The sequence below is a fragment of the Gekko japonicus genome, unplaced genomic scaffold, assembly GCF_001447785.1.
Source record: "Gekko japonicus isolate JY-2015 unplaced genomic scaffold, Gekko_japonicus_V1.1 scaffold4322, whole genome shotgun sequence".
In the NCBI taxonomy this organism is placed as follows: Eukaryota; Metazoa; Chordata; class Lepidosauria; order Squamata; family Gekkonidae; genus Gekko; species Gekko japonicus.
Genome location: NW_015169310.1, coordinates 63,331 through 75,274, shown reverse-complemented (window position 1 = coordinate 75,274; position 11,944 = coordinate 63,331). Strand labels below are relative to the sequence as shown.

Sequence of the window (11,944 nt, the reverse complement as noted above, 5' to 3'; positions counted from 1 at the left end):
CTCCTGCCAACCTAGCAGTTCGAAAGCAAGAAATTGCAAGTAGATAAATAGGTACCACTTCGGTGGGAAGGTAACAGCGTTCCGTGCGCCTTGGTGTTTAGTCATGCCGGCCACATGACCACGGAAACGTCTCCGGACAGCACTGGCTCTTCGGCTTTGAAACGGAAATGAGCACCGCAACCCTAGAGTCAGATTCGACTGGCTTTCGAGCAAGGGAACCTTTACCTTTAATAGGCATGGAGAAATCAGCATTGGTAATGAGACAGGAAACCTAGGTCCTCGATTCAGTCCAGGTGGATGCCTTGTCTTGAGCTTCATCATCAGTTGCAATTCAGCAGTCTTTCTTTCTAATCTCCCTTTGAAATTCCTTTGTAAGATAACTGCTGCTTTTAGGTCAGCAGCTGAATGTCCTGAAAGGTTAAAATATTCCCCCACTGGTTTTTGAATGTCGTGGTTTCTGATTTCAGACTTATGCCCATTAATTTTTTGTCAAAAGGACTGACCTCTTTGTCCAATGTAGAGGGTGGAAAGGCATTGCTGACACATGATGACATAAATCCCATTCGAGGATGGCGTGAATCACATCAGAAGTGAGCAGTGACTCACGAAAGCTCCTACCCTACCACAAAGTTTGTTAATCTTTAAGGTGCTACTGGACTCATGCTCTTTTCTACTGCTACAGACAGACTAACATGGCAACCCATCTCAAAATGTAAAAGACAGGCTCCTGGGGTCTTCTGTAAGGGAAGATGCTGCCTAGAGCAAAGTTTCAGGAACTTCTGTGCATTTCTGACCTAGAATCCTGGTGCGTTGCAGAGGATTCTGGGATACGCTCTAGAGCGAACACATGCTTTGTGTCAAGTGCTGTCCTGGTCTTTTGCACCTCTCTGTTAATGCTGGTTGAATAGAGAGTGTGATCTCATACCCACGCTCTTCTGCAAGTTTAAGAAAACTGGTCGGCTAATATTGGTCTTTTCAGCAAAGCGTCTCGGGTGGGCTTCCGAAGAATATCGCAGGGCTCTCGAGGATATCGCAGATCTAGAGGGTTGGAGAGGGAAGGAACCTGGGACTTCTGAGTTCCTGGGAAAGGGAAGTGAGGTCTGGCTTTGCTGTTTTTGTTGTAATAAATTGTGGGGTTTGCATAGATAAAATCTAATGTTTTGAATGTATCGGGGAGGGCCTGTAGCTCAGTGGTAAAGCAGGTGCTTTATGTCCAGAGGGCCTTAGATTTGATCCCTGGTATGTCTACCTGAACAGGTACCCCAGGTAGACGGGCGTCTGGAGAGACCCTCTGCCTAAAGACCCCAGGGAGATGCTGCCAGTTAACCGACAGTGTGGAGATAGGTGGTTCATTAGTCTGATTCAGTACATGGCAGCTCCATAGAGGTTCATATATTGTGGGTTTAGAATAATATTGTGTGATTTGTCAGAATGGGGGCCCTTGTCTCTAGTTAAGGAAGATTCCCCCCCCCTCAGGGTTTAGTTAGGAAAAATGCTCTGTTTCATCGGAGATTCCAGACGAGTAGGCATACGAGTCCATTGCAGCAAACGCAGTAAGGAGTTTTGTGGCCCTTTAAGGGACTCTGGGATTTACTGTGGCACAAAATATCTTGGCATAGGATCCCTGATGGCCTTTAAGGGGCCAGAAGTCTCCTTTTTTTGTGTTTGCTGCAACAGATGAACACAGCTGCTCCTCTAGAGCACGTTGGCACAGAAGGTGTTGATTTTAGTGATGTGGAGGGGGGGGGACTCTTACCAGCTTTCTGAAGAAATTATTTCACTGCACCATTCTAACGCTTTCTTTCTCTTCTTTTACGGTCATGCTTGCTGCAGTTATTACGGTGAGTGACATTGGGAGGGGGAGTCTTGTGGGTGAACAGGCAATGTTTCTCCCCTATTCCTTTTTGTTCTAAACATGTCCGGCTACCTGGGTATCTCTGGCCTCGGTCACACGGGCCGGATATCGCGGGGGGGGAGGCATGGCTGTTTGCCCCGCAGCGAAATAACACGCGACTGCGCGATCAGGCATCCCCTCACGGTCCCGTCGAGGTCCCGTGGTTAGGGGGGAGGTGCTGATCACACGATGCGCCAAAGAAGCGGCGCGGCATACGGGGTTGTTGTTGTTTTAACCTGAAGTATGCACATGTCTCGTTGGGTGCGCATCCCTGCAGACTTCGGGGGGGGGGAACCTTTTCGCAATTGGGCATGGGCGGGCGTCGGGTGCCACCGGAAACGCGATCAGACGCCTGCCCTTGACCCACGGTTTCCGGAAACTAGTACCTCCGAGGTACTAGTTTTTTGCCGTGCATCTTCGGCAGGAAGCCTCGGGTGAGCCACGGGAGCTCTACGCTTCCCAGATGTGGCGGTGAGATCGCGCCCGGAAAATCCACCTATCTTCCATTCCTCTAGCGTGGCTAATGCTCCATGTGACCGGGGCCTTCGTCTCCCCTTTCTGTCTTCACCAAGCCGTGGTGAAAGCCCTCTCTGACATTCACCAGTCATGAATCATTGTCAGGGATTCCCCAGGCCAATTCTGGCTTAATGTGTCTGTTCGAGTCTCGTGTGGCTTCGGGTTTGTGGGATTTGGCGTTACCGCAGGTATTTGTGGGTAACCATTTTCCTTCCTTTTTTTTTGACAGAATGAATATATGAAGGATGATTTCTTCATCAAAATTGAAACGTGGCACAAACCTGACCTAGGTGACCAAGACAATGTAAGTGAAAGGCAAACTTATGTGTACAAATCCTCCTTTTGCTATGTACTCTATAAGACATAGGTGCCAACTTCCTCTTGAATCCTACTAATTACTAGGAAGGCCCCAGGTCCCCACTTCAAGTTTTATTACTCAGAAAAGAAAAGGCATTTGGTTAATCAGCGTTATTTTTCTGTAAGGATAGATCCAAAGAAGAGCAAGTGAGCACCGTAACTAAGGTTCTGTTGGACGTATATTGGGGAAACAATTCACTGTTGCTAAGGGACCTAATCCTGCATTTGGGGGCTTTGTATGGAAGAGGGAAGTATGTTTCACTTTAATAAAAATCCCACTGTCTACCAGTACAGGGATCCTAGCTGGGCACATGGGTCTGATCTGCAGGGTATTTTGTAATTGTTATATTCAGGGTTTGTTTTATGTGTTCCACAGAAAGGGGTGGGGTCCCTCTCTGTCAGTCCACCCCGGAGTGGGGGAAAGTGGTTAAAGCCACGCTTTGAAGATACAAGGTTTTGTTCTATGAGATCTGAGTGTTCCAGAAAGGATTTAGCTGAGAAGGGAAGCGTATTCTGGGCTCTGGGGAAAGAGCCATTGAGAATGAGATAGGAGGACAATATGCTGTCGGAGGCTTTCACGGCCGGAGTTCATTAGTCGCTGTAGATTTTCCGGGTTGTGTGGCCATGGTCTTGGCACCGTAGAACCTGACGTTTCACCAGTAACTGTGACTGGCATCCTCAGAGGTATAAACACAGAAAGATGGAGTACTCTCTGGAGTACTCCCATTGACACAGAGAGTACTCCCATCTTTCTGTGTTATACCTCTGAGGTAGCCAGTCACAGTTACTGGTGAAACGTCCGGTTCTACAATGCCGAGCCCACGGCCACGCATCCCGGAAAATCTACAGCAACAGATAGGAGGACGTTGGGATAGACACTGAAGGAGTGGGAGGGAGAGCAATGAAGATGGCATGGAAAGTGCGACTCAGAAGGAAGAGAAGGAGCTTGGCCTTCTCGAGTGTCGAAAACGTCTATGATGTTCAGCCGTGCTTGCGGAGGGCCAGACAAAAACCCTGTTGTTGACTAGGGACCCCGCTGTCCATGATTTGAAGGTACTGGTTGCAGCAAATTTGCTGAAGCCAAATGGGTTCGGGGTCTGGTTGGTGCCTGCTGGGAGACCTGCTGGGATCACTATGGCTTCCTAGGAAAGACCTGAGTTGGCTGATCCCGTGGAGGGTGGTGGGCTGTAGGAGTAAGCCACGCTGAGTCCCATCAGGGCTATCTAAGTTGGACCCAGCTAATAGCAGTGCCATTGGGACTAGGCTCACGCATCCACTCTTCCTGTGCTGTTGCTCTGGTCTGAGCCAGGAAGCAGCACAGGGCAAGCCTGCTCCTGGGGCCATGGCTGGCTGGCTCAGAGGGCCTGTGTGCTTGGCTTGCTCGTATTATTTCCTTAAGACATTTATTAGCCACCTTTCCATCTGACAGAATTGAAGGCAGCTTACAGTATAATATACGATTCACAAGATAAACGAAGTAACAGTCATGAAACCTGGAATTTACAACCGCAACTTAAGACTGCCGTCCAATTAATTAGAAGCGGCCCTAAATTAATCCAATTAATTAGAAGCGGTCCTAAATTAATCCAGTTAATTAGAAGCGGTCCTAAAGAAAACCTAGATGGTTGTAACAGCAGAATCCACCATTGGCCTTGAGTTCCATAGGGAAGAACTGGGATTCAGATGTAATAAAATCATTTGGCTGTACAGAGAAGGCCGATCCTTAACTTCCTTGTCTTATGCAGCCCTGGTATCCTTGGTGGAGATATCATCCTGGGTGTGCTTATCAGCACTTGGGGTAAAAAAAAACCCTGGAAGTGACAATGGGTAGCTCTAGGAAATGCCAGAAACACTATGGTAAATCTGTAGTTTCCAGTGATTTCTGTCTTGTGCAGCTGCTGAGTTTTTACCAGAAGTGCTGCAGTGCCGCATTTGATGCTGCTGTTTTATTTTTATTTTTTTAAATGTCCATGGCTGCTCCAAGTGGGGGTGGGCAACGGAAGCTGGGGGCTTGGTGGCCCTACCCTGGGGCCAGGCAACCAATTCCACGGCTTGGCTACCCTGCTCCCTCCAACACTGCTATGACTAGGGAAGGTGGGGGAATCACCGTTCACAGCGCCATTATTTCCTAGGGCTGTTGTGATTAGTTGGATTGACTGCAGTGGGGACTGCTGCATTTTGAATTCAGCACCACGAGCCTGGCTGGGGGTTGCTGAAACCGTGTGCTGTCACCGGTCAGAGCAGCCTCACTGGAAGGTGGGTCTGGCTTGTAATGTTAAGCCACTAGCAACCCCCCCCCCAAAAAAGTGTATTTTATGGGAGCCCTGATGCTAGTGGGGATGTCTTTTCGCTTCGGTTGTTTGGTCTGAGAGGGCTGGAGCCAACCAGATTTTTCCAGTGCAAGAAAAGGAAGCAGGAGATCCCCTTTGACCTCTCAAAAATCCTACACTGGAGGGTCATCATGGGACCGGTGTGGGCGGAAGCTGCATGGAGCAGGGTCTGTAATAGGGAGAGAATCTGGCCAGACTGAGTGCAGAAGCCGTCTCGGTTCAACCCGAGGGTGTTTGCAGCAGCATTAAACATCAACCCGGGAGGAGGTTAAATCGTCAGAAATCAAAAGTTAAATTTGAGGAATTTCAGACAGACGATATAATCCGGAAGAGGAACGGTTCCCAAATGGTTTCTGGTCTGGCATTTCAGACAGAACCATTTTAGAACCGGTTCCCTACCGGAATATATTTGTAATTTCAGACACAAACGCTTCTGTCCCATTTAGGAAACGGGGCTGAAGTGTTTTACCTGTCAACCGCTTCCAAGTAGTCTTGAGTTTCCTCTCCCGGTTCCGATGTGCTTTTTCCCGCCGTTTTTCGCCCATGCGGGCGATCTCCGGCTTTTTTGGGGGGGGATGTTCGCTTTATAGCACTATAGCGCTATAACAGAACAGCCGTATATCAACGCCATTGGAAAGCCTGGAGTGTTTTGTTATAGTGCTATAGCGCTATAAAGCAAACGTTCCCCCCCCAAAAAGCCAGAGATCGCCCGCGCGGGTGAATAATATTGGGGGGAAAGCGGAGCAGTCTGAAATGGCAAACCGCTTCAGATCCAGCTCTTTACCGGAAGGGGAAAGCCATGTGTGAAGTGGCAGCCCTATACCGGTTTACTCCACGACAGATCAAAAACAGCTTCAAAACGGGTTAAAAAGGGTAACGTGAAATTCCTCTTTGTCATAGACAATTCTCTTTATTTAAAAAAACGAATGTCTTGGCTTTAAAAGAAATTGATAGACAAGTTTTTCCCCCCTGCACAACCTGTGTTCTTCCCAATGAAATATGACCACCCCTGAAATATCAGGGATCAGCTATAGCCAATCGTTATTGAGCTAGTTCCGAGTTGGGTATTATACTCAGAGTTCAGACAGACAGCAGGTTCTTAAGGCAGTGGGGTTCCTGTGCCGCTGAGAAATGAATTACTCGCTTTTGTGTTGTTTTGCTTTTTGAACGTTGTGTTTTCCTAACCCTATTCCTTAGGGCCAGAGTTAAAAAATGTTTCCTGTGCAAATGGGCCTTATGGATTCCTGGGAGTCTGGCTGAGGTGTCATGCATTTATATGGCGAGAGGTGTCATTCATTTATATGGCGAGAGACTTGAGTCACGTGGGCCCCCCTCTGTCCTCTCTCTCATAGGTCCATGGGCTTGATGTGGAGACCTGGAAAGACGTTGAGGTCGTCCACATAGACATTGCTGACCGGACGCAGGTGTCAGACCAGGTGAGGGTGCCACCTTGGCTCTTGTTCACTTGGTGGGAGAGTAGTTGGCAAAGGGTTAATTGGGTGTGGAATTCTGGACGGTGTTCTACCTGTTTACAGTCCTGCCTTCTGCCGGGCAAAGCCAGATCTTTCACAGCTTCTGTATGTTAAAGCCTTGAGTTCCAGCCAGACTTACTGGTATTACAGAGGCCCTGAATTAAAGCGCTGGCAACTATTCACGCCCCAGGGTCTTCTGTTCCCTTCTCCTGATGCCTGTGGTGGGTTTCCTTAATTATTTGGGGGATTTATCACCTGCTTCTCAGTGCAGGAGTTCTCAAAGTGACCAGCAAAATAGGATACAAAATCAAAGTTATACCGCAAGTAAAAACCTGACCTTGATGGCCCAGGCTAGGCAGATCTTGGAAGCTAAGCAGTGTCAGCCCTGCTTAGTATCTGGATTGGGAGAACATCCAGGTTGATAACATAGAGGCAGGCAATGGCCAACCACCTCTGAATGTCTCTTGCCTATGGGGTTGCCATAAGTCGGCTGTGACCTGATGGCAAAACACCACAACAAAACCAGAAGCTTATTAGCTAACACAAGTCTTGCATAGAGGAATAATGCCTTGGACCCCGTTTTAAAAGGTCCCAAAGTCTGCAGATTGTTGGTTCCTTAATTTGGTGGTGCCGATCTAACGAAGTGCAGGATAAGTGTCGCTCGGGTAGGAGAATAGGCCCAGCAGTGCGGCCTAGCCGAATATGACCTCATCCCAATTCCTCCCTCTGTGGGCTCCACAGTAGCATTCCCAGGTCCCAGCAGGGGTTCCCAAACTTTTCAGGGCTTTGATATGCTGCCGGCCAGCAGGGAAAGCCGCCACAGTGACACCACCCAGAAGTTATGTCATCACTTCGCCACTGTTGGGGGGGTGACGCTCTAGTTTTTGGGCCAACACTATGGTTTTGAAGGCAAAAACCCATAGTTCTGCCCAAAAACTAGAGCATCACACACACACCAACATCGGTGAAGCAATTACATCATTTCAGGGTGACGTCATTGCACTGCATGCGCTTTGTGTGTGCGGCGGAAGGGCCCGGGAGTCCCCTGCCAGATGCCAGGTGGGACCTGGCAGCCCGGCTCCACAGTGTTCTTTCTAAGGGTACTTGTTCTGCCATCAAGTTGCAGCCAACTTATGATGACTCCTAGGGGGGTTCTTAAGGCAAGAGATGTTCAGCGGTAGTTTGCCCTTGCCTGCCTCTGCGTCGCAACCCTGGACTCCCTTGGTGGTCTCCCATCCAAATACTCATCAGGTCTGCTTAGCTTCAGAGATCTGACAACCTCAAGCAATCCATGTCAGGGCAAGGGTCCGTTTAACTCCTACCCATTCCTGGACCTAGAAAGGAGAAAACAGTCCTCTTTAAAAAAGGATCCCTTAATGGAAAGGGGGGTAAAAACTTGTTCATCTAGGTAAAAAGGTAAAGGTAAAGGTTCCCTTGCTCGAAAGCCAGTCGAGTCCAACTCTAGGGTTGCGGTGCTCATCTCCGTTTCAAAGCCGAAGAGCCAGCGCTGTCCGAAGACGTTTCCGTGGTCATGTGGCCGGCATGACTAAACACCAAGGCGCACGGAACGCTGTTACCTTCCCACCGAAGTGGTACCTCTTTATCTACTTGCGATGTCTTGCTTTCGAACTGCTAGGTTGGCAGGAGCTGGAACTAGAGACGGGAGCTCACTCCATCATGCGGCACCCGGGTCTCGAACTGCTGAACTACCGACCTTACACAGTCTGCAGTTCAGTGTCTTAACCACTTGAGCCACCGCAGCTCCTATTCATCTAGGTGCTCATTACTAAAATCGCCACTGCAATCACGGCCATCCCGAGAGATACACAGCCCCATCAGTGACCTGCCGAAGAAGATGGCAGGGATGATTTTTCTCCCCTTTGTGGCGAGAAGTCTGTCCACTTCCCCACTTTATTTGGGGAGTGCCCAGACCCAGGATTGCTGTGATTCTGGACAAGCACCCACAGCATGAATCCTAAGGGCCGGGGGTGCTAAGCGATTGTCTGTTGTCCACCTAGGAGAACAACGAAGCAAGTATCTTCCGATATGGAATCTGAGGTTGCACTTCACACCAGTGTCCTCAGATCTTTGACCTAGCTTCTTTGGGGCCTTCAACACGAGCTTCATCACAACCCCACTTCCATCGTGGAAGCTTGCTGGGTGATCTTGGGCCTACCTCTCCACCTAACCGACCTCGTAAGGTTGTTGTGAGGCTGTAATGGAGGAGAGGAGGAACGCTGTGAGCTGCTTTGGGTCCCCATCTTGGAGAAAGGTGGGATAAAAACGAAGTAAATAAATCTGGCTGGTTTTTTGCCCCTCCCCTGGTTCCCTGGTTGTCGTCTACTCAGTTCTCTGCGCTGAAAACGTAGTTCAGTAGTGCTGTGAGAAGAAGTGTCTTGCTGGTCTTGTCCGATCCGCGGGTGCAGGCTTTTTTTTTTACTGTTCTGGTTAATACTAAATTGCAGAGAAAATGGTGCCTGGTTTACGGCTTGAGGAAAGATACCCCTGGGCGCATGTACGCGGAATACAGATCTTTCTTCACTGAGTTTCTGTAGCCTGTCCCCTGCAAACATTTTTGGACTGAAGGTGACCACAGGGGCAACAGCACCTTACTATCAATACTACCATAGGGTTGAGAAAGCTTTCCTGAGGTGCACAGTACTACTCTTGGGCTTCACTCCTGGTTCTTTGGATTTAAGAGGGGGGGGGCCTTGTTGGTTTCTTCTCAAGTGTTAAAAAAAACCTGGTACTTTTGAAGTGGGAGGCTGGCCCGTTGGTTCTTTGTGATGAGGACTCGGCCCTCTGCCAGCCATCCGATGAGCAGGATTTTTGAATGTCGTGATGCAAATCCCAGCTTTCGTCTCTTGCTGGGGTCTCTCTGTCACATGTTGGGGCCTTACAGTTCTCTGCTCTCTCTCTCTCTCTTTCTCTCAGGATTACAAACCAGATGAAGACCCAGCTATTTTCAAATCAATGAAGACAAACAGAGGGCCTCTTGGTCCAGACTGGAAAGTATGTCAGCCCAGTGAAATATGAGGGGAGTGGTCGTTGGGGGAACCCAAGACCCTATTCCGTCCCAGGGCAACTTAAATCCCTGGTGTTTAGCATGGCTTGGTAGTCACACAGGTGAACTTCAGTGGTGACAGGGCAACCTCAACCCAGTACCCAGGTGGAAACACTGAATTGATTTGGAGTCCCAGTGCAACACACACACCCTTCAAGTTGTCCCACTGACTACGATGTCTTTGTGGCTAAGAAGCCTGGGTTTAAGTCTCGCCTCTGCTGCCGATTCATTATATGGCCTTAGTCAAGTCGCTGGGTTCTGCCCCATTGCCTTTGTTCAAAGGATCATTGTAGGGAGCAGAAATTCATCAGACACATTGCAGATTTGGTCAGGTGTGGTGCAGATGAGGACTGCTGGGGGTTCCTTAGAATGAGGGAAGCAAGGGTGGTGGTGGAAATTGCATGCGTGAAACAATGTGGTTGCTGGCCCTATCAAATTCCTTTTGGCTTCCCTCAGACTTCCACCTGCGAAGATACCTCCGTGCTTCTATCAAAATGCCAGTGACAACAAGGCCCCAACAAAGGCCCCCTTCAAACTATCTCCCCCCCCCATTAGCAGCAGCAGAATTCTGCAGCAGGATGTTGACTAGTGTGGGTCATAGTGACTGTATCACTCCAGTCTTGGCCCATCGACACTGGCTCCCGATTTGTTTCCGGGCACAACTCAAGGTGCAGGTCTTGACCTTCAGAGCCCTGTATGGTTCAGGACCACGTACTTCCTTATGAACCATTCTCAACCACCATGGTCATCTTTGGAGTCCCTGCTTTGGGTGCCCCCTGCCTTCTGAGATTAGGTGGGTGGCAACCCGGGACGGGGCCTCCTTGGTGGTGGCACCAAACTCTGGAACTCCCTCCCGAGGGAGATTCGTCTGTCCCCTTCTGTTCCCGTCTTCTGCTAGCGGGTGAACACGTTTTTATTTTGTTTGCCATTCCTTCAGTGACCCTCTCTTCCCTGACAAATGTTTTGATTGCTGTGTTTGTTTTATATGCATTTTAACTGTCTGCAGTTGTTTTAACGATGTGTATTTTGGAGGGGTTGGCGTTAATGGTTTTAAAATGTGACTTTGGCACGGATGCTTTAAATGTATATCCATCTTGGTGGCCCTTGTAATAGCAGAAAGGTGGGATAAAATGTTGGTAAATAAAAGACCACTGCAGCCCTAACCATCCTGGTTTCTTCTCCCCTTCGCTCTGTTAGCGGGAACTAGCTAATAATGAAGATTGCCCTCACATGTGTGCCTACAAACTTGTGACAGTGAAGTTCCGTTGGTGGGGCCTTCAAGGTCGAGTGGAAAAATTTATCCAGAAGGTGAGCTCTCACCCACGTTCACTAGGGGTGTGTTGGGGGAAGGGGCTGGCTTTGGATTGTCGAGGTTGCTGGGGTAACGGGTCCTGTGGAATCCACAGTCACCTCATCTTTTTGGGCAGAGGAGGGCGAAAGCCGAGGCCTAGTTAGTTCTGGAGCACTGCCGCGTGAGACCAGAGAGGGGTTCTGCTCTCTCCAGAGAAGAGGCTGGTTTGGGTTCCTTGCTTGTGTCTTCAGGGTCCCAGTTCCTTCAAGCTCTTCTTCTTCTTCTCCTCCTCCTACAGCAAGAAAGACGGCTCTTTACCAACTTCCACAGGCAGCTCTTTTGCTGGTTGGATAAGTGGGTGGATTTAAGCATGGCCGACATCCGACGGATGGAGGAGGAGACTCAGAGGGAACTTGACGAGGTATTTCGGGGAAGAGGCTAGGGGTGTCACGCTCGCAGACTTTGGAAGTAAGGCTGCTACTCTGTCTGTGTGTGGTAGTGCTCAACAGGGATGGCTTTCTTTGTCACAGCATTTGAGGGACTGCTTTCATCTGTCATGAGCTTCCTGCACCATTGCATACTTGCTCATTTTCTTCTACCCTTCCATAAAACGTACAGTGGTTTACGGTAAAGTTGACAGTCCCCAGCACACCAAGCTGCACCCAAATTAGCACTGTGGGTCTGATCCTACGACTCTCTTCTGTCAGGTCTTCCTCCAACACAAAAGGACTTCCTTTAACAAAGAGGTTTCTCCAGGGGTTTTTTTGTAGAAAAAGCCCAGCAGGAACTCATTAGCATAATAGGTCACACCCAACAGTAGAAACTCATTAGCATATTAGGCCACGCCCCTGATAGCACAGCTCATTAGCATATTATGCCACACCCCATGTTACCAGAAGTGTGGTTATCCAGCCACACCCACCTTTTGCTTCTTATTCTGTTTACCTTGTTTGTTGTCAAAACCCAGGGCTTTTTTTGGAGCAGGAACTCCTTTGCATGTTAGGCCACACACCCCTAATG

General features: G+C 49.1%; 1 protein-coding gene across 1 annotated transcript in view; it reads left to right on the top strand.

The window, feature by feature from the left end:
* The window catches only part of LOC107114992 (phosphatidylinositol transfer protein beta isoform-like), a 24,449-nt gene that overhangs the window by 6,731 nt on the left and 5,774 nt on the right, over positions 1-11,944 (top strand). Inside the window, exons 5-10 of the mRNA XM_015416601.1 lie at positions 1,834-1,841; positions 2,640-2,714; positions 6,450-6,533; positions 9,504-9,581; positions 10,831-10,941; positions 11,223-11,345. Coding sequence (XP_015272087.1) covers positions 1,834-1,841; positions 2,640-2,714; positions 6,450-6,533; positions 9,504-9,581; positions 10,831-10,941; positions 11,223-11,345 — 479 coding nt within the window. The remainder of the gene's footprint in view (positions 1-1,833; positions 1,842-2,639; positions 2,715-6,449; positions 6,534-9,503; positions 9,582-10,830; positions 10,942-11,222; positions 11,346-11,944) is intronic.